Genomic DNA, 23,093 nt, shown 5'->3' with positions numbered 1-23,093 from the left:
CTACCCAGTAAGACACTGACTTTCAAATAAGACGACTCAGGAAGGGGTTATAAGAGATGTAAAGATCAAGTAACAATTATGGCTTGTAGCAAAACATTCCGTTAACACAAATTCCCTTTATTGCTGATAGGAAAATCAAAACATCTGTGTACATTGAATCATGTCACTTGGTCCTGTTTCCTGGTTATCTACAAATGACAAAATTAATGCATGTATGGATTGTGGAATATGTAAAAACTGGTTTCATGTTGATTTCGTGCGAAGTGTTAGAAGATATATGGAGGAAGAGGGTCTTCCACTGAAGGGCATATTGTTCATTGACAATGCACAGCCACATTTGGGAGTGGAGCAGCTTATCAGTGGTGACATCAGAGTAAAATTCTCCCCTTCTACCATAACGGCTCTTCTACAACAGATGGATCAAGGAGTTCTGGAGAACATCAGTCGTGTATACAGAAGACAGCTACCAAGTAAACTAATCAAAGAAGAGGTAGAATTTGATGCAATTTCTGTATTGAAATCGGTAAACAACAAAGATGTGATTTTTATTGTTGCATCTTCTTGGCATCAAGTTACTGAACTATTGATTCTGAAGTTTTGGAAAACAGTATGGCCTGTTATTTGTGATTCCACTGCTAGAATATATGAAATTGTCAACCCCTCTTAATTCCTGCAAGTGTTAACAAACATTTCTAGTTGTTTGGATGTAGATGATAGTGGGTAGATGCCTGGTTCCAGAATGACAGTGATGCTTTTTCTGTTAGTGCCAAATTAAAAGATTTGTATGTTGTATTACATGTTAGAGTCTTTGCATTTAGTACCATATTTCTGGATTATCTGGATTTTTGGTGACCCGGATTATATCTGCTCCCTCCTTGTTTGGATAAACGAGGTTCTTGTGTATTGGAGCAGGTCTTTATAAAAATGGTTATGAAGAGTGGGTTGTGAGATGTGGAGCAGCCAGACCACACTCTGGCATGTGAGATAGATATGGTTCCTGTGTTTGAAGAAAACAATGAAAATACAATGTAACTGGTCAGTTTGCTAGTGGTGGTGAGAGAAGAAAGTGACCTCTCAATATGTTGGCGAAAATACATGTTTAAAATAGGAGGTAGGTGTAAAATGTCGTTTGAAATCATTCTGAATGCATTCTGAGAAAATTATTTTGAACATATTAGAAAGAAAACAAAAAGAAAAATCTTAAACACAATTATCAGAAGCATTATGACAAATAGTAAAAAGATTGATGGCAATGGAATGGACTTTTTGAGGCGGTCCGCAGGGATATCTAGGCAAGAAAGAAACAGAAATGAAGTCATCAGGAAGAAAATGGACATTACAAAGGCAATTGCAGATTTTATAGAAGTAAAACAACTGTTACGGTATGGAAATACAAAAAGGATGAAGGATGTCAAAAAAAGAGGTTACCACAGAGAATTATGGAATGGGAGTCACCAGGAAGAAAGAAATGAGGGAGATCACAGACAACACAGATTCAAAGAATTCGGACCTCTATCAGGAGAAGAAATATTGAAGAAAATTTATGGACAGATAGACAAAAATGGAAGATGAAAATCAAATTTGATGTGTAACCTTGGGGTATGGAAAAACGTAAAATGTTATATTGTGAAACCAGATAATAATAAAAAGAAAATAGTTAGTTTAAATGGTTGCAAAAACATGCTTGACCTCTTAGCAACGAATAATCCTGAACAAATAGGGAGCATCATGATGGGTATAGGGATTAGTAGCTACAAGGTGGTTGTAGCAAGACATGGATACTGTAACATACAAACCCATCAAAAATAAATGCAATATACAACTATTTAAAAAACAGGTTGTGTAAACCCTGGCAAAACCAGGAGATCCAGGGAAAATCTGGGATTTTTTTTCATCCAGTAGAAAACTAGGAAAAACCCAGGAATCTCTTAAAATTCTAGGAATTTTTCATTGTTATGTTTTCAATTAAATTTTTGTAATTTTAACTGGTAGGAGCTGATACCCTAATGAAGAATTTTACTTTAGTTTGCTACTGCAGAATAATACTGCAGCAGTAAAACATAAAAAGAGAGAAAAACACCAATATAAAACTTAAGTTGCAAACAAAATGAGCTATTTAAAACAGCAAAACACACTGCACACACATCGGTCCGTCGACAGCAAAATGCGTCAAATGCTTTAAGACGAAGACTGTAATACTTCATAACAGCCAGCGGCTTTCATTGAGCGTGAAGTCATGACTATTTAAATTAGGTTCGTCCGAGCATTTGCCAGCAAGCTCATGTGCATGCATAGAGCTGAAGTTGCATATGAGCTGCACCTTCTCCCACTTTTCACTATAATTGCTTAGCAGAACAGTGAAGTTATTTTTGTCACTTTGCTAAAGAAATTTTGCTTTATTAATCTTTTCCACACAGGTAGTCAGTTTATTTGAAACGAAGTGTTTCATTCCACACTATTAACTAGTTTCAACTGTTCGCTGAATTTCAAGTACATGAGATAATACAGTAATGGTACTCCAAGAAAATTGGCTTCCCAAAAACTACATTGAAAAGCCTTAGCAGAATTTTATATATCTGCCTTCCATGAAACACAATGTTTTTGTACCACGAGATGTGTTTCAGTACTTATCTGGTACCTACTGTATGCCTGACATTATGCCTTAATTTGTGTTGTTTATGTCTTAAAGTTACAGCATGCCATTCTTCACTAAATTATAGACTGGCAGCACACCATGTTTTATCATTGTAACTCTCCACCAGCTTTTTTATTTACTCCTGGAGTAGAATATATAAAGTGCCAATTATACTATTTCTTGGTTTCACAAGTAACCATGTTAATTTACATACAGTATGAAAAAGTCTTGAAAAGCTTATTGTTCTTAGTTCTGGCCTATGCAGATAACTTCTTCTTTTTCTTCTGTTTTCCACGAAATTAATATTTCTTCTTACTAGCTTTCTGCAGTGCTGTGTGGATGTAAAATTGTTTGGAAATTTTAAATAACAGCATTGCTGAGTATGAATAATAAAAAGTCTATGTTAAAGTCACCATTAGAGTTGTAGATTCTAGTTCTGAAACAAATACTGTGCCAAGGAATGCTCTCTAATTTTATGTTCCTTATCTGGATAGGGTGTGATAAAACAATTGTCGTAAGTACAGTAACTTTGCACATGGTCACATGATGCCGCACTATGCAGAATTCCAAACAGAAATGCAACGAAAGGTGTATGAGCAGAGTAAACACCAAGCACGAGCTTCCTACGTCACCATAGCTGCACATGTGCAGTAATATCTGTCTTCTAGTGCTCTGTGGCAACTCCTCATACCAACCTATTTCTAACAGGTTGCAAGAGAATATTGCAAATATTGGTTTAAGAAGCATTACTTTCAAAGTAAATTTCCTGTCACACAAGATGAATTATGTTACGTGTGAGAATGTGTGATGAATTTCTTAAATCGCAGAGCATTTGTCTCTCATTTAAAACTTTCCACTTTGAGGACCAGCCACTCAGAAAAATTTCAGGTCCAGAAGACCAGACATTTATGTCGTCATTTAAAATTTTACTGGCACATTTGAGTTTGATACATCTTAAAGGATAACACATGCAAAAAAGGACCAATGTTATATGTGAAAGGTTAGCTTTTCTTGTAGCTGTACTAGATGTATATTAATTTAAACCACGAACTTTTCCTATTTGTGTGTTTGCACTACATAAACAAAATGTTGCTATTGGCTGACTATATCACGGTACTCTGAATATCTGCTGCCATTTGCTGGTGAGCTATGATTGGTTACAAAAGCACATCGCAATCTCGCTGTCAGCGCTCCAGAAACTAACATGCTGTGTTTGGTGGAATTCATATTTATACTTTCATAATATGAAACCATGCAGAGTATGTGTTGTTGCAAATCAAAGATCTTCCCAAAAAGTATTAGTTTTTTTGCTGGATTGCGTTTCCCAAAGTGCCGGGAAGGTCTATGCCAGTGTATAAAGCTTTACCATTCAAAGAGTTGATAAGTTTTACAGTTCCAAGGGAAAGTACACTGTCACTTAACGTGGTGAAAGTGTATTTTCATGCAGGGAAGTGTGTATTTTTGACTGGGAAATCTGGGAATTTTTTTTCCTTTGTCCACGTATACACCTTGAACAAAGCAGATAAAAATTCACTTGAGATCCTCATAAGAAATAGTCTCCACTCCTTCCAATCTCAATATGCAATTGTAGAGTAGATGTGGTTTACATTCAAAGAGATAGTATCGACGGCTATTGAGAGAGACATACCAAATAAATTAATAAGAGATGTTACTGATCCCACGTGGTACACTAAACAGGTCAGAACACTGTTACAGAAGCAACAAAAAAAGCACATCAGATTAAAAAGAATGCAAAACCCTCAAAATTGGTGAATTTTTACAGAAGCTCGAAGTATAGCACAAACTTCAATGCGAGATGCTTTTAATACTTTCCACTGTGAAACTTTGTCTCAAAATCTTGCAGAAAATCCAAAGAGGTTCTGATTGTATGTAAATTACACAACACCTTCACTGCACAATAACAGTGGTGAGGTTACTAATGACAGTGCCACTAAAGCAGAATTACCAAAGTAGACAGAGTAAATATTCCAGAATTCGAACTAAGAATAACTGCCAACATGAATAACTTAGAAGTAGATATTCTCGGTGTGCAAAGCAGCTTAAATCACTTCATAAAGACAAGGCCTCTGATCCTCATTGTATATCAGCCAGGTTCGACTGAAAGTATGCAGATGCAACAGCTCCATAGTTAGCAATTGCTTGTTGAAAGATCCATACCTAAAGACTGGAAAATTGCACAAGTCACACCAATACCCAAGAATGAAAATAGGAGTAATCTCCTAAATTATAGACCCATATAACTAATCTTGATTTGCAGTAGGAGTTTCTAACATATACTGTGTTCAAACATTATTACTTATCTCAAACAAAATGATTTGTTGACAAACAGTCAACACACATTCAGCAAATATTGTTCTGGTGAAACACAACTAGCCCTTTATTGTCATGAAGTAATGAGTGCTATTGACAGGGGACGTCAAATTGATTCCATGGTTTTAGATTTCTAGAAGGGTTTTGACACAGTACCTCAAAAGCCACTTCTAATCAAATTGTATGCCAGTGGACTATCATCTCAGTTGTGCAACTGGATTTGTGATTTCCTGTCAGAAAGGTCACAGTTCATAGTAATTGATGGAAAGTCATCAAGTAAAACAGAAGTAACATCTGCCATTCCTCAATGAAGTGTTATATCCCCTCTGCTGTTCCTGATCTACATAAACGATTTAGGGGATAATCTGAGTAGCACTCTTCACTGGTTTGCAGATGATGCTGTCATTATAAAGTCATCAGATGATAAAAAAAGATTGCAAAACGATATAGACAAGATATCTCTGTTGTGCAAAGAGTGGCAATTGACTCTAGATAATGAAAAGTGTGAAGTTATCCACATGAGTGCCAAACGGAATTTGCTAAATTTCAGTTACATGATAACTCACACAAATATAAAGACTGTTAATTCAAGTAAATATTTATGGATTACAATGAGGAATAACATAAGTTGAAACAATCACATAGATAATGTTGTGGATAAAGCAAACGAACACTGAGAAAGTGCAACAGGTCTACTAAAGAACCTGCTACACTAGACTTCTACATCCTCTTCTGGAGTATTGCTGTGCAGTGTGGGCTCCCCATCAGATAGGTTAGACAGATGATGTCAAAAAATTTCAAAGAAGGGAATTTGTTCTGTACTGTCATGAAATGGGGGAGAGAGCACCACAGATATGATATGTGAATTGGGGTGGCAATCGTTAAAACAAAGGTGTTTTTAGTTGCAGCGGTATCTTTTCATGAAATTTCAGTCACCAACTTTCTCCTCAGAGAGTGAAAATATTTTGATGGCACCCACCTACATAGCGAGGAATGATGATCATAATGAAATAAGGAAAATCAGAGCTCTCACAGAAGTGTTTGTTTTACCCGTGCACTGTTTGAGAATGAAACGGTAGGGAAATAGCTTGAAGGTGGTTCGATTAACCCTCTGCCAGGCACTTATTTGAAAATTGCAGAGTAATGATGTAGATGTAGATGTACAAATTTATGTGTCATAGAGCAATTCATTAGTGTTGTAAAGTATAAAATTGAAACTAGTTTGACAAGAAGATATTAAGGTACTTCTGATGAATTGTCTGAACTTGCTTTCTGTTACTTTTTTCATTTTAGTGTCCTCTAAATCAGAACACACATGGATCTCGGCCAGCCAGTCCTGGACATATGGATCCAATTCTCGTGGAAATGGTTCGACGCCGTGTGCGGCGTGTTCAGAAGGCACGCTTATACTTGTTACGTCAACCTGGACCTAACACCTTCTCTGTTGGTGGTGATTCCCCTGAACATAAGTTTCGTGTTGTAATTGGACCACAGGTATCTAACATAAATATTTATTTATTATCTGGTTCAGTATAAGAACAAGGAGAAAAGTTCTCAGACTGACAGTGAAAGGCTATGTTTTTCGGGGGGGGGGGGGGGGGGGGGGGGGGGGGATGTAATTTTTGTTTTACTTAGCCCCATTTTAGGTCTATGAAGTTCATTCAGTGCTTTTATGAAAGCTCAACAAACACTCATATACACCTACAATAACCTCTCCATTGGACTCAAAATGTTTTTCACCTATTATTTCCATGTATATGGGAATTTGTAGAAATCAGAGGCTACCAGATCTGGTGGTCAAGAGGCTGTTTCAACTGTCAGTGAGTCACATATTTCACTTTTCTTATTTGCAAAGCATCATAACAGGCATGTGTATTGTCTTGATGCATTTTTTTCTAATCCAGGTTCTTTTCACATTTTTTTCTTTTCAGTTTGTGCAGAAGTTTGCAAGTATTTTTAAGTTGTTATTTTATCCTTTGCAAGGCAGTCAACAACAAGACCCTTTTGCATCCGAGACAGTGCTTTTTATAATCTTCCTTGCAGGTAAAATTGTTCAGGCTTTTATTTGACGTACATTATTGCACAACACATATCAGTGTAACAAAAACGAAGTTTTGTTGATGTCAAGCCTATCTCTGTTTCAGACTGGGAACTTTTCACATTGCTGTTTTTACTGTAACTTACCCAACACATATCAAAATTTAAGTAAGCAGACTATAAACTGGCTAATTTTATTGCATGTTTGATTTTTTTGATACATTATTGAGTATACTTGTCAAAGATTAAATCATTTATTTGTTGAAATTTCTTCAAGTATATTACTTCATAAAGGTGTTGCATTTTTGTTTTATTTTGTTAAATAAGGCCAGTTTTTGAACAAATTATGATGTATACTACCTAATTTGAATGTTGTTCTTTTATAGACATGCAGCTGCAACAGAGGTCCCCACTGTTTGCATCTTCTTTTCGTTATGCGTAGGGTGTTCCAGGTTCCAGAAAATGACCCCAGACTTTTTGCAAAGGAATTAAAAAATTTTGAGGTATTCTAAAACATTAATTTAATTGAGAAGTCTCTCTCTCTCTCTCTCTCTCTCTCTCTCTCTCTCTCTCTCTCTCTCTGTCTCACCCCCCCCCCCCCCCCCCCAAAATTGCCTCATCTTTTCCGCCTCCACCTCTTTCTTTTTTTCATTATCAACTTCCAACTTCCATTTCCTCTTGCTGTCTAGACATTTATCAGATTTGCAGTTGTAAATAAGCATTTACTCCATGTAACATTACAGTTATTAATCTATTACCAACATTAGTTATCTCTGAGTACATTCAAATGAGGTCTTCCTTTTTTTAAATATGCACTAGTGGCATTTCATTTTTGGGTGAGTTAAAGAATTGAGATGCCTTTTGCCACTGCATGCAGATTACAGTTACAAATTAAAATGTTCTGGCTCATCTGCATGAAAATGTAAAGTAGTCATCAACTCATCAACTTGGTATGAATATTAGACATGGTCTTATTGGAGATTATACCCTCCCTATGACATGAGAACTAACTCAACCAGCTTTTATAGTAAGACATATAGTTTCATATGGAATCTGAAACATAGCACAACTTGGCAAATGTGTTGCCTTAATATGGGTGCAGGATATTCTTTATACCAGATTATGCAACAACTTTAATATGACGAGAGTATTCTCTTAATGGTTCATGGATGTGGCTGCTTGATACTGAGAGTTTACTGAAGAATACAAGGAGTTCCTTTGCCTTTGTGCGATGTCACAGTTGTGTAATTCACTCGTCTTTTATGTATAAAATTCCACCTTGCATTAGTTACAGTTTGCTCCTGATCATGATGATGGAGGATGCCATCAGATGCTTGAATTTTTTAAGAAAATGTTGTCCGGCTCAGTTTGTAGTGATTTTTGTGGACATGTTTAGCCCTTTTGAGGTTTTTGAGGGGAGTAATGCTCACTGCGGCTGTGATGTGATCAATGAAGCCACACATGTACCCCATGTTATTCTAAATGGGAGCACCTCAGAAAGCTCTGTTGGCTGGGTATGGGTTAAGCGAGCACGGGTTTTCCGAGCTGGGAATTGGTGAATATTACCAGTCCTCTGTAACCATAAGCTTTGGTATGCTTCTTCCACCATGGGGTGGCATAGCGGTGGAATGTTGCATGTCACAAGGAGTAGGGATTGTAGCCTAACTGCCTGCAGCATGAGGATGTTATCAGCCTCTATAAGTAAAACTCAAATCTTAAGGTGTGCCGCAGTGCATGCCTGTTGCGGTGGAAAAGTTGTTAGTGGGCAACTTCTGAGAAACGTGTTGCACCTCACTTGTATAAGGCTTACTCAGGCAAGCAGGGCTCTGTGCAGGTGAACCCTTTTTTCCCTAGCTGTTTGTGGGATATCCATCTCTTTCCAACGCTCACAGTGGTTCTGGTGGGGTGTTGTGCAGTATTAACACCCAAATCCCAAAGAGACCTCATGTAGCCAATCCACCTGAGATGTCTGTTAGCAACAGTAACAGACCACATACTGTGGTGAATAATGTTTTCATCATTATTAAATGTGTAGAAGGTATATTTCAGAAACTGTCACTGCTCTACATGGATGAAGCATTATAGGGGCTTGCAGGGTAAATGAAATGTATCAGTCGAGACAATGAAGGCTACACAAGTGCAAAAGCTATTAAATGACAAATTAGTTGGAGAGTATGCCTTTAACAGTGAGCTGCACACTGTACTAAATTGTTGCAAGAGAGTTGTAACCTGTCAGGACGTCATGAATAATGATGATTAAGGACTTAAACAAGAATGGGAAAGCAAAAGTGTCATCAAAATCAGGAATTTTATGAAAAGAGTTTATGATGAGTTTGAGAAGACGCCATGTTTTGTTCAGACATTTCACATATTGATTTTACCTGAGCACACTGTAGCAGGCTTTATCTGCTATAATTCTGTTTGCCAAACCATATGCCCTACTTTGTGTGTCAACACTTTGGTCACACAGCCATGATATGTAAAGGTCAGGCAGTGTGCAGATGATGTGGTTCAGCTCCCATTGAACCAAGAACTTGGTGCATTTCTCCAGCCATGTATGTCAGTTGTTCCCAGAGTCACCCAGTGAGAATTGGTCGATGACTTGCACTCAAGTGATCACTTTATAACCTGTTTTCATCTGCCAGACAGAGCCGTGCCTGGATACAAACTACTGTGGAAGGTGTGCTCAGTAAGGCAAACTGGATGCTGTGTTTGAACACAGTGACAGCATTCCGGAATGGGTGGATCGTATTACCAAATTTACCACAACACTGCTGGAACATCCATTCTATAGTCCTCATGCCAGGCAAGAAACCTGTGTGGCCCTTGGTGGAGTGATGAATGCCATGCTGGAAAAGGGACCAGGCAGTTGGCTCTGCATAGGTTCGAGTGCCAGCTATCTGCAGAGAACCATGCAGTTTTTTGGATAGTGAGTGCAAAATGTCACAAAATTATTCAAGAGAACAAGAAATCATGGTAATATTTCCTGAACACCATAAATCATTCCGCAAAATGTACAATTGTCTGAGAAGAGACAATCAGGAGGATTTCTGGAAGAGGTGGGTGGTGCCCAGTGGCTATTGTAATGCTGAATGAGAGAGATCAGACCAACCCATGAGATGTTGGCCAGACAATGGTGGAATATTTCGCCGGTGTTACTGCCACTACTCGCCAGGATCCATTTTTCCACACTGTAGAGTGGCTGCTGAAAGAGATAGTTCGGAGTTCAGCTCCACCTGTAATGAAAACTACAACTGCCTCTTCTCCATGTGGGAGCTGTAGTCTGCATTATCTGTGACTCAAGATTCATCAACAGATCACAATAGGTCTGACTGTTCCGTATTATGGCACCGCAATGGCCGAAGTAAAGAAATGTTTCTTGCCTTTTTTAACTTCATTTGGGTATCAATGCGCTCTTCCGACTTATGGATAGGAACAGTTATAATTCTAGTTTTAAAACCTGGTAAGGACTGTATGTGCCTGAGTAGTTATCCTAGTGTTGTCTTCACTAGCTACATGGGGAACCTTGGAGCAGATGGTCAACTGTCGCCTTGTCTGGATCTTAGGATTGAGGCAGCTCCTTGATTGCTTTCATTGTTGGCTCAGGAGGTACCTATGTTGCCTACTGCACTGCCTAGGGCACAATATCCTTGGGCAGCTTCACAAATGTGACTTTCTAGGACATCTTCCCATTTTTATTTAGTCCTTTCCCTTGCTACACTATTTTAAATATCAAGTTGATGATGTCCTCACTCACCTCTTAGAACAAGAGAAAGGTGTTCCTCAAGGTATTTTTTTAAGTTTGACTGTCTTTGCCATAGCTATTAACGATATAATGTAGATAGTTAAAAGTACTACCCAATGTTCTTTGTTTGTAGATGACTTCTGTCTTTCATTCCTCCTCCTGCCTAACAACAGTAACTCATCAGGTGCTGCTGACTATCAGAAGTTTGGAGGAATGGGCAGAGAAGAGGGCTTTTAATTTCTCAGTCAATAAGACTGTGTGTGTGTCCTTTTTAATGGTTCAGATTCAGTTTTCAGTTTTCCTGAGTTGAAGATAGGAACACTGTTCTCAGTTTTAAAGAAACACTGAGGTTTAAGGAACCCATATTTAATTTTAAGCTCACCTGGTTACCACTCCTTAGGGACTTGACAGCTTGGTCACTAAAAGCACTAAATATTTTTAAATGTATTAGTCATAGCTCATGGGTAGCAGACCACACTTCACTTTTGCAAGTTTACAGAGCCTTCATGTGATTTTGGCTTGTTTCTGAGTGCGTGGTGTATGGGTCTGCAAGACCTTTCTATTTAAAAATGTTGGACGTGATATACCATAAAGGAAGTTGGCTGACCACTGGTGCATTTAGAACCAGCCCTGTTCCAAGCCTCTGGGTTGAAGCTGGTGAGCAACTTTGTAACATCAGGCGGCAACTCCTCATGCTTGTGTGACAGGCCTGTAAAACAATATCCTCACCATAGACACTGGCATACTGCAGCATTGCTTGCCCAGCAATGGAAATGCTTGTCATAATCAACAGCTAACAATGAGATTTGCACAAAGAATAATCTTTTAGAGATGGATGTGGCTGATTTGAAAGTCTTACACTAAGGTTGGATCAGAGTTCTACCTTGGCTTCTAAAGAGGCCAGAGTTCTTTTAGAGTTGCCAAATACTAAGTAGGATTGCAGCCCAGATTTTAGCTCTGTCTTTTTGTTCATAACATTTTAGGTAGGTATCACAGTTTTATAGTAGTGTAAACTTATGGCTCAGAGCAGCACTACTTCTTTGACTGTTCAATAGTGTTCCCCCACCAAGTCTTCAGGATTTGCCTTCCCAGTGAATACACTGTATTTGCCACAGAGCCCTGTGCAGTCCTGAAAGCACTGGAGCAAGAATTTCCTTAATGCCCTACAAGTGTTGCAATGTATATACCCAGCAGGGAAAATGATACGAACAGTTCAGAATAATCTGCTCTTTCATCAGCAGCAGGGAAATCATGAATTATTTTACTGAGCATCAGGGCATGTGGGAATCTGAGGAAACAAGCAAGCAGACCTAACAGTTGAGATCTGCAAGGAACATGATATGACACAATTTGTCAGTCCCCTGCTGGCTGTTATTTCACTGTTCAGTTGAGAGCCATGCAACTGTAGGAGAAGTGGCTGGCAGTGAGGGAGAGTAAACTACAGTCAGTGAAGCCTGACCAGCCTCTGTGGTGTCATACTTCCTCCCCCACAGTGTGTGATGCATGTGGTGTGCAAATCACCGTACATGACATTTAACTGATTACCTGTTATATTTTGATGAGAGAGTGGAAGCAAATTTAGGTGGGAATTTGCCCTTTATTTTAGATGATGATGAGGCAAGTGTAATAAAGCTTTTAAACTTTTGTGTAGTGACTGGACTCCAACCTAAGCTTATAGGCTGAAGGCTTTAGTGTGATGCAGAGTGGCTGGGTCATCCTTTTGATTCTAGTGATCACCCAGCCACAGCTATCTGATATGATATTTTACTTCTTTAAACTGTTTTTTTTTCCTTTTTTATTATAAATTTTAGACCTGAAAAATACATGATTTTCGTTTTATCTATAGCAGTGCCCAGCCTAATTTCAGACTCTATAATATCACATTGTATAACAGGTGGAGTCTTTATTTCAAAACTACAAGGAGCAACAGAATAAGAGAATTTTGAAAAAGCAAGACAACAGTAATAAACTGCCTAATGCTGCATGTGGGTATCCATTGACAGGCTTACATGAGGCTGTCCAGAATTTCTTTGATTTTCAACTGTCAGCCGATACAAAGTAAGTGTATTTAAGTTAATGCATTAATGTAGTGTTCATAACACTATTTAAAAATTTTGCTTCTCATGGTATGAATTTTGTGTGAACTCTGGTCTATTTGTAATGAGGTCCATATTGTTTCTGACAACTTTGTGTGTCTTCATGGTGGTCAAATTATCTTGCTTCATATTTCAGAAAATTGTGTGCAGAATGAAAATTGTGTACAAGTTTAATAGAGAAGCAGAAATATAGAATGAAGTAATGAGAATTAACTTCAAATAAAAATGATTTAGAAGCTAATGAGCTCTCGTCTAAACAAATAAATGCACAGTATAGATGGTACTAGAGTATAATTAGATGAAAAATGGCAATAAAAAAAATAGTTGGAACTTTAGAGGTAAAGAATTATTTGGAATTTGAAAGGACAGGGTGGGGGACTGGACCCACTGAAAGCAGAGAAGAGTGGGTTATCCAAACTTGGACTGGGCTTATGGGGAGATGAGTGTAAAGAGTGAGGGAAATGGAATTTCATTTGTAGTTGAGGAAATCAGTGAGATGAGTTAAATGCAGATGCCATTTGTGGTTTAATTTGTGGCATACAAGAGACGCCCTTCAACTTCGATGCAGTATTACTTGAGCAATCATCTAAATGATCATTATTTTAGAAGAAAGTACTTGATTGCTGTTGATTCTTGAATATAATATTGTAGTGGTCATGCTCATGTACACTGTTGAGTCACATTAATGTGACCACCTGTCAAAAGCCTGAATAACCACCTTTTGCGGTGTACACCGCTGCAAGAAATGCAGGAAGCAAATAAGTGATGTTCTGGAAGGTACTGTCAGGGATGTAGAGCCACGCCGAATACAGTGCTGTGACCAGCTGCACTAGGTTTCTTGGTTGAGGATCCATGGTGTGGATAACCTGATCGAGGTGGTCCCACAGATTCTTGATTGGGTTTAAATCTGGGGAATTTGGCGGCCAGAGGAGTAGGATAAACTCATCCTGTCATTCTTCGAACAACACACATGCATTGCGAGTCATTTAACATGTTGCATTGTCATGCAAGTAGATGTCATCGTGCCAGTAAAAAAACAAACTGCATGTAGGTGTGGACATGGTCCCCCAAGGATAGACGCTTACTTGTGTTGATCCATTGTGCCTTCCAGAATGGTGAGATTAACCAGGGAATGTCACGAAAAAATTCTCCATACCGTAACACTCCTCTCTCCAGCCTGGACCCTTTGCTTTCAGACGTTTCATGCCATACACGCCAGCAGCCATCTCTGTGATGGAGCATAAAATGTGATTCAACTGAAAAGACCATCTGTCGCCATTCACCGGACATCTAGCTGTGGTATTAGCATGCAAATTCCTGCCTTCGTCACCAGTGAACAGCAGTCAGCATGGGCGCATGAACCAGGCACCTGCTTTGGAGATCCATACACAGCAGTGTTCGCTAAACTGTTGTTGAGGAGACACTGTTGGTAGCCCCTTGGTTCATATAGGTGGTCAGTTGCTCAACAGTTGCATGTCTATTTGTCTGTACACACATCTGCAGCCATTGTTCACCCCTGTCATTTGTGGCCTGTTGTGCACCACAGTTGCCTTGCTGCTGGTTTTGGATAGGACAGTTTTGTCATGCATGGTTATTTTAACCACAGCGGCATGCAAACAGTTTACAAAGTTAGCTGTTTTGGAAATGCTTCCATCCTCAGCATGAAAGCCAATGATCATGCCCTTTTGGACGTCACATAAATCGCTCCGTTTCTGTATTACAACAATGACTGCATTGTTTTCAGTGTCCCCCTGGCACTCTATATACCCTCCACTGCTAGTACTGGCACCTGCCGCCTGTGAATGGTTGTTGTACATTGATGTCAAATGTAGGCGGCAGTCTCATTATTGTGACTGGACCGTGTACAAATGCTGAACAGTATTTTCACATAAACCAGTATGCAAGGAAGGGTGTTGTACTTTGGTATACATTTCCAGACGTTTGCCTTCAACCAGCCCTGTAATAGAACAAGATATTTTCTTATTCCATTGTTAAATGATGCATTCCGTTTCTGAAATAACAAAAATTTGAAAATTAAGTTCTTTTTCAAATGTGAAAATGTGCTCCAAGGTAAAAACAGTCATGTTCCTAGGAACACTCATTCAATTGAAATTTAAGAGCATTGCAATTGATAAAATCTTGTCAGTACTGTATTTATTTGTCTGTCTTTTACATTATTACTCTACTATGCACCAATAATAACTGGTGTGTAGTAGAGTAATAATGTACTGATTATAATCAGTAAGTGAAAGAAAATTAAGCCGAAGTAGTATCAAAACCCATTTACAAGTTAAATATATTTTGAAATAGAAGCTATTAGAAATGAAGACAAACATCCATTTTCAAGGCAGGGAAAATTGTTAAGCCATCAAAGAAACTGTTCATTTGCAAGTATCACATGTTCCATGGTAAAAGACCTCCTTCTGTTTCAAGGTACAAGACTGTGCATGACCGACCAAGTATGGCTTAAGTGTCCATATGTTATATAAATAATTCTAAAAATGTGTAGCCTTTTACTCAGCATAAAATTCTGTACCTGGTGAATAAGCAATATATTCCATATAGCTTTAATATATGATACAGCACTTAAATGTGTAGAACACACTGTATTTACAAGTGCTGCACAAAACACAACTTCATGTCTAGCAACAACAAAAACATTAGAAAATCACAGCAACTGCTTATGACAGTCCCTAGCATGCATTCCTTCATGTGATTCTAAAATCAGTCCCTGGTGTGAAGAACTGACCAAAAAAACATTGTATTTAATATTTAGAGAAATTTTTCCAACGGTGCCTAATTCCCAACTTATCATACACCAAAAATACGTGTAATAAGAAACATTGTTTATTCCTAGATACATTATTCTCTAACTACAAAATTCTCCCCTAATTTGTGATTCACGTGTTTCTGCTGGTTATGTATTCAGTGCTGTGAGTTATACTGATAGACTGTATGGGGTAAGTAACGTTACAGTGAGTGATAGAAATGTGTTCCAAACAAAGGTGGAAGGAATGTGCATTCACACTAATGATTCAAAGGGACAGGGGCGTCTTTCTGTGGATAAATCAATAGTTACAAAGAATTTGTGTACCTTTAAGGGTAAACAGAAATTTTTAATAATGTTGTAAGATGAGTGTGGGGAACTGTTGATTTTATCTCATGGTTTGATCTTAGACAAAGGGGATTGCTCAACAATAATTGCTAGTTGTGTTCCATGACAGTTGTCATTTCAGTGCTATCGTGAGAGCATAACCTGATAAGAGATTTAGCATCAGAACTATTTCGTTTTCAGGGAAGGAGAGTCCATATTCTTAGAAGCTCTTGAGTAAGTTTTCAGATCTTTAAACTGCCAAAAAGAAAAAAGAATACATATTTAGTGACACATACCTCAGCAGCTTTGATTTTTCTGATGAGGACGTTGCACCCTTTGCCTCATCAGCAGGAAACTTTGACTACTAATTGTGAAACGTAATACAGCAAGTTCGGAAATAGGCATGAAAGAAAATTAAAATAAGACAAAAGTAATATACATAATAAACTAATAAAAAGAAAATTGTACAGATTAACAATGAAATCAAAGAAGCAGTTGATTAGTTTTTCTGTTTAGAACATTCAAAGCGGATGACTGCATGGACAGCAAAAGATATAAATAGAACAATAAAGATGGTATAGAGTGCTGGTAAACTGAAGAGAATTTCAAAATTCTATTTCAGACAGCTCTAGAATGGAAAGGTCTCAGTATGTCTTATCAGTTTTTTACTTACATCAGTGACACCTGAAATTTTAATATGACAAGCATCCAGAGAATGAGTGTTTCTCAGTGAACAGTGAACACTCATATGTTGGGAACAGTGTGATGAAGACTTATATGTTGGGAACAGTGTGTAATGGAAAACGTAATGCAAGTGAAATTGAGGTGGGTGGGACTTGTAACCCATTGGGTAGGTGGTAGATGGTCCAAGGACTCCCAAGAGATCACAAAAGATCTAGTGGACAGAGGAGTCTTTGTCCACAGTCTGTATCAAGTGTCTGATGATGAAGCTAATAAATGATAATTGTCAGAAATGGCATCTGCTGTTTGCTTCTGCTACTTTTCCATCCTCTTGAAATAGAAAGAGAAAATTTTTACTTTAATACGATTGTAAGTGAACGTGTATCGTACGTAGCCCAGCAGTTACATTAAACAAGGACCTACATGAAAAGTGATAGAACAGTGTTTCCAAGGTTTGAATTACTGTTAGTAACAGATGTGCAATGCCTGTAAATTAGGTGAGATAGAAGAGGTAGGTCTGCGGGGGGGGGGGGGGGGGGGCACACGGTTTTGTAAAATAATCAGATAGTGGCTAAGTACATTTTAAGACCTATTGTACTCTATAAAAGTTATTATAAGTGTCATTACAGTTACAAGATGTTAAACACTAAATATAAGGTATTGTCAAAGTAGATGTTAGTTGTCAACTGATTTAATGATGTTATCTAGTAAATCTTAATGTCATATAATTTATTCCTAGAACTAGAGAAGATGAAAAGTGTCCCATATGTTTATTGGAGATGACAGATGGGGAGAGCCTTGTGGAATGTAACAGTGGCTGCCATAACAAGCTGCATCATCACTGCATGGCAGTTTGTAAGTTTCATTTGCTTATGCACTTACTATCAATTTTTAATGCAGTAACAAAAATGTGTAACAGAAATTATAATAACATGTAGAAATTTACATGCATGTCAAGAATGCAAACATGGAAAGTGTTAAAAACAAACAAAATTATGCACAATATAGAAGATTGTAGATGAAGTGTAAGTAAAGACAGCCACTCACATTGTTCAGGAACAGATGAGGATTAAATAAGTGCATGAAGAAGTAGTTCAATACATTGTAGCTTACTTTTTATGAAATTGCATACTGCTTGAGAACAGACAAACAACTTGACACAAACTCACTCACTTTGCACTATAGACTAAGAGTGTTTGTCTAGTGCAATGTGGGTTAGGTGACCTTGGAAGAGATGATGGCTACGGAGAAGGATGTCCAATAGGAGAGGAAGTTAGGATAATGAGGGCTGATGTAGCTCAAGCAGATGCATACAAAGATTTATTTTTGTGTAAAAAGTGAAAAGGGAGAAAAAGGAGAGGGGAGGGAGAGAATTTCCCAATGCACAAGAAAGCTGCCGTGAAAATTACGTGGTGCAGGGTACATTAATACAATTCATAATGAGGGGCAGATAGCTAGTAGAGAGAGGAGAGAGGGGTTGAGAAATGGGGAGAAAACTGATACGAAAGTAGATGAAGAATAGGATGCTTGTTGAGATTGAGACAAGGAGGAGTGCAGTATTGCAGAAACATAGAAAGTATAGGTAGGACCGTTCATGCTTGTGCTAGGTGGGCAAGAAGATCCATATAGCATGAGTTCTGAAGAAGACATTGAAGTTGACCCTGTTATGTTGAGCAGTGAGTTTTGCAGCTGACTAGCCAAACTTATCCTTAATTTTCATTGGTGAATAACCACTCACAAATATGGATGGCTGGTTGGTCGCACCCACATAACAGTTGTCTGCTTTCACAGCAGGCCCTGCTTCTATAGAATACACGAGTTATAGGACTGAAGTATGATGAGCAAGGTGGGTACAGGGGGCAGATCTTGAACCTGAGGCTCCCAAATAGATGGCACCCAAGTGGCAAAGAATTAGAACTGGGAGTGACATAATGACAAAGATATTTTAGAGATTTGGTGGGCAACAGAAAACCACTTTGTTTTGGATTAAGTTAGAAAAATTTTGGGTATGACATTCTTCATTTCATAACTCAGTGAAAGATAGACACATGGATGTGACCATAAACAAACTGTCCACTTTTGTGAATGTCCATTGCCAAACTGTTCCCAAGGGTATGCTTGACCACCTGGTTGTAGAACATTGTGTTCATCACAACATGGTCATCTTTAGCAATTCCTTCACAAACTGTGCCAGGTGGATCTGTAACTACAACTACTTTAGTGGACTTGAGTGATGAGTTTGTGTGGAATGTAGTGCCATATCTGTGTTGTTGTTGTTGTTGGTGGTGGTGGTGCTGCTGCTGCTGCTGCTGCTGCTGCTGCTGCTGCTGATGATGATGATACAGAAACGGCAAGGTGAATTCTGAGCTATCACATAACTTACTCCTATCTTAAACAGCACCAAAGTGGTTGCCAAGCTTTTTATCCAAATCTGTTGAACAGATTGAAAGCAATAGAGTTGCTTGTCCTCCCTTCATGGGACATGATTGAGAGATGTCATCATAGTGACAATGGTTACTGGAGTTAATAAAGCCATCAAGAAGGCTAGGAGAGTAGTTTCCCTAGAAAGAATAGATACGGAGTTGTTAGCCTCCCACTCAGACAACAGATGGACATCATTTAGTTCCAATATGACACACGTAGAGGAATTCTTCCAGGTTTTGAACTGGCTGGTTTCAGATTAAACACAACCTTAAGAGAGTGCATCAGCAGCACTGGCTACCAAGGCAGGTTGGAAGACTGAAGCACATCTTGTGACACTGCCTTCTGAACTGCTTCTACTCTTGTCAAAACAGTCCCTTAAGATTGAAAACACCTCTTGATCACAGGAGGCAAGACCTGAATTGCAGGAAGGTTATAGTACTCATTCAATGTTCTCTTGGGGGTATACGTTGTGTAACTCGTTCCTCTGACTAAATGTCTTCCAATAGTGTATCCACCAATCAAATGGATGCAGTTTGACATTTTTGTTAGATACTGTCAAATAGGCTCTCTGATAAGTAATAAGCTCAATGAACAATATTATATAGGGAATTTCATGTTGATGAACCACTCCTCACTAGTCAAAGATAAAAATTATTTATACTTTTTGTCACTGGTAATGATGGATGTGGTATTGAGCACATCATGCTCCCTTACAGATAGTGTCAAGCAATTATATACGCTGCAGACCATTAAACCGTAACACCATTAAGGCAGCAGGCAACATATATGAAATTGGTGTGAAGTGTACATGTGCTTGGATATGCAAATGATCAACATTTCAGCACAACTGTGAAGTAGGTAGGAGTAACGCCATCTACATTCTGTACATAAGGAAAGGTTTCTCATTCAGAAATCACTTTTGGATGTTATTTATTTTTTTATAAAATCTTATTATGCCTTATGCAAGAAGAAATGACTACCAGCATAGTGTCAGAATTGGGAAGTGGCTCTCTCTCTCTTTTTTTTTTTTTTTCCCCCCCCTATTGAAACTGCAGTTAGTGGTGGTCAGGACTCACGACTATCACACGAATATGGGTAAGTGGTTTCAGGAGGGCCATACTCAACACTGTGCAGGATCGTACAGCCACGTCACATACCTTGAGTAAAACAAAATGGGCTCTTTCGCAGTGAGACCAATATCCACACAGGCAATGCGACGACATTGTTGTGGCTTCTCTTGATGTGGCAGCATAGAGAATGCTGTGCCCAGTGACAACACTAGACACAGGAATGTCACCATGAGATTGTTACAAATTCTAGTTTTGCGTACAATACCAAGATGGACATATCTGTGTATGAAGGCTCTGAGGAGAACAAATGCTGCCAGATTGCATTCATCAACATATGGACCAAACGTGTGGTGTGATAGTATGAGGTGCCTCTGGGTACACAACACGATCACCTTTATTTGGAAATTTGGTAATGCTGAGAGCAGCCAATACAGTTCTAAACATTTCTGATGTTTTAACACTGGTGGCTGTGCCCTATTGTTGATAACCCGGTGCCTTTGGACAAGATAACGCAAAACTGCATGTCATACATGTTGTCCTGACATACCTCGATACAGAAGGCGTTCAACTGTTCTGGCCATGATGTTCGCAAGGTATTTATTTCAGTGGAAATATCTAGTCACGGGTTGATGATAGACTGGCTCGCCAACCACCATGATTGATGAATTCCTCCATAGAGTTGAAGTAGAATGGAATGACATACCCATATGTCATCCGAGCTCAGTTTGACTTGATGCCTAGTTAGGTCAGTGCCATTGTTACTGGCAGAGATGCCAGAATTTCACCTTCTGTATAGCCATAAGTCACCTAAAAGTTTTAATTATATACTCTTCCTATTATTTTGTATATGCACAATACGCAAAATTTTTGTTGCATCCCTTGATGATGTTGCAGTTTTAATGGGTAGTTGTGTGTTTCCAAGTAATAACACACTGTATTCCCATAAATTTCAACAAAAATATTGTCTCTATTGAAGTCGAAATTGAATCTAGGTGAACTCAAGTTAATTATCGGATGTTTTTACTGGGTTTGTGGTTATGCTGTGACAGTTTCAGAATAATTTAAAGAAAGCTTACTGTCAGTAGTGCAGAAATACTGAGACCATGCAATATTAGTGTAGGTGACTTTAACCTACTGAGTATAGACTGAGGCATCTATGGATCCGTTGCAGGTGTTAGGGACAGAGAGTTGTGTGAAATAGTTTTTTACATTTTTTCTGAAAACTGTCTTGAGTATCTGTTTAGACAGCCCACACGCAGTGGAAATATTTTAGAACTTGTAACTACCAACAGGTCTAACCTTATCGACAGTGTCAGCATAGAGACAGGGGTCAGTGATCATGATGTCATCATAGTGACAATGCTTACCAGAGTTAATAAAGTCATCAAAAAGGCTAGGAGAGTATTTTTGCTAGAAAGAATAGATAAGGAGTTGTTGGCTTCCCACTCAGACAACAAATGGACATCATTTAGTTCCAATATGACACACGTAGAGGAATTATGTGCAGAGTTTAAATTGGTTGTAAATTGTGGTGTAGAGACGTATGTTCTGAGTAAATGGATTAAGGATGAGAAAGACCCATCATGATTTAATAACAAAATTTGAAAAATGCTGAATAAGCAGAGACTGTTGCACTCGTGGTTAAAATTAATAATAATAAAATAAAATAAAATGCGCAAATGTCAACAGGCATCGGTTGTTAGAAATTTGTGTGTCTGTAAAACAATCAATGCGTGAAGCCTAAAACAACTTCAACCATTGTATATTAGCAAAAGATCTTGCTGAGAACCTGCTGAGAAAACACTGGTCCTGTGTAAAATTTCTAAGTGGGTCGAAGGCTTCTATCCACTCCCTCACTGACCAGTGGTGCACCAATAGAAGATAGCAAAAGGAAAGATGAAGTTTTAAATATCACGTTTAAGAAATCATTCATGCAAGAGGATCATATGAACATACTGTCATTTGCTGTTCATACAGACTCCCATATGGAGAACATAGTAATAGATCCCCAGTGTAGAGAAGCAACGAAAGAGTTGAAAACAAATAAGTCGTCAGGTCCAGATGGAATCCCAGTTTGATTTTACAGAGAGTACTCTGTGGCATTGGCCCCTTACTTAGCATGCATTTACCAGAACTCTCTCACGCAGCACAAAATCTCGAGTGACTAGAAAGAAGCACAGGTGACTTCTGCATATAAGAAAGGTAAAAGAATGGATTCACATAATTACAGAGCAATATTCTTAACATTGGTTTGCTGCAGAATTCTTCTGAGTTTGAATATGATAAATTTCCATGGGACAGAAAACCTTCTGTCCACAAGTCAGCACAGATTTAGAAAGCATCACTCACGCAAAACTCAGCATGCCCTTTTTTCACATGATATACTGTGAACCATAGATGAAGGCCAAGAGGCAGATTCTATATAAATTTCTGGAAAGTGTTTGACATGGTGCTCACGTGCAGACTGGTAACAAAGGTATGAGCATACAGATTAGGTTTCCAGACATGTGAGTGACTTGAAGGCTTCTCAAGTAATAGAACACAATACATTGTACTCGGCGGTGAGTGCTCATCAGACACGAGAGTATAGTCAGGAATAATTTTTCCACATCACTAACAGCATAGCATAATTTTGTAAATATCTGTTTTTCCACCAGTTTTGTAGTATAGGGAGTTTTTTTTGGATAAGTCAGTGCTTAATGATTCATTTTTTTCTCTTTTTATTTCCTTTGGATTGAAGTTTGTTAATTATAATACATAACTACCTTGACAAAGCACTGCTACCTGTCAGTGTCAGTCACCTGCTGATGATAGGGAAGTCTTTTTTGTTGTATACGTGTATTTGTCTATACCTGTGTGTAGCTTTTGGGTTATCCTTCGGTAATACTGTTACTCAGAACATATATACGTGGAATACTGCCAGAATATGAAAATCAAAGAAATGTGTTTGCATAGCATTCTTAGCTTAACGTTTGATACT

General features: G+C 38.4%; 1 protein-coding gene across 2 annotated transcripts in view; it reads left to right on the top strand.

The window, feature by feature from the left end:
• LOC126184218 (mitogen-activated protein kinase kinase kinase 1-like) overlaps positions 1-23,093 on the top strand; it is a 179,741-nt gene that overhangs the window by 101,684 nt on the left and 54,964 nt on the right. For both annotated transcript variants that reach the window (XM_049926586.1, XM_049926585.1), the window contains exons 10-13: positions 6,260-6,460; positions 7,390-7,506; positions 12,643-12,806; positions 17,359-17,474. In XM_049926586.1, the coding sequence (XP_049782543.1) occupies positions 6,260-6,460; positions 7,390-7,506; positions 12,643-12,806; positions 17,359-17,474 (598 nt within the window). The remainder of the gene's footprint in view (positions 1-6,259; positions 6,461-7,389; positions 7,507-12,642; positions 12,807-17,358; positions 17,475-23,093) is intronic.

Source organism: Schistocerca cancellata, chromosome 4, assembly GCF_023864275.1.
Source record: "Schistocerca cancellata isolate TAMUIC-IGC-003103 chromosome 4, iqSchCanc2.1, whole genome shotgun sequence".
NCBI lineage: Eukaryota > Metazoa > Arthropoda > Insecta > Orthoptera > Acrididae > Schistocerca > Schistocerca cancellata.
Note: the sequence above shows the minus strand (reverse complement) of the source record. Positions and strands in the feature narration are given on the sequence as shown.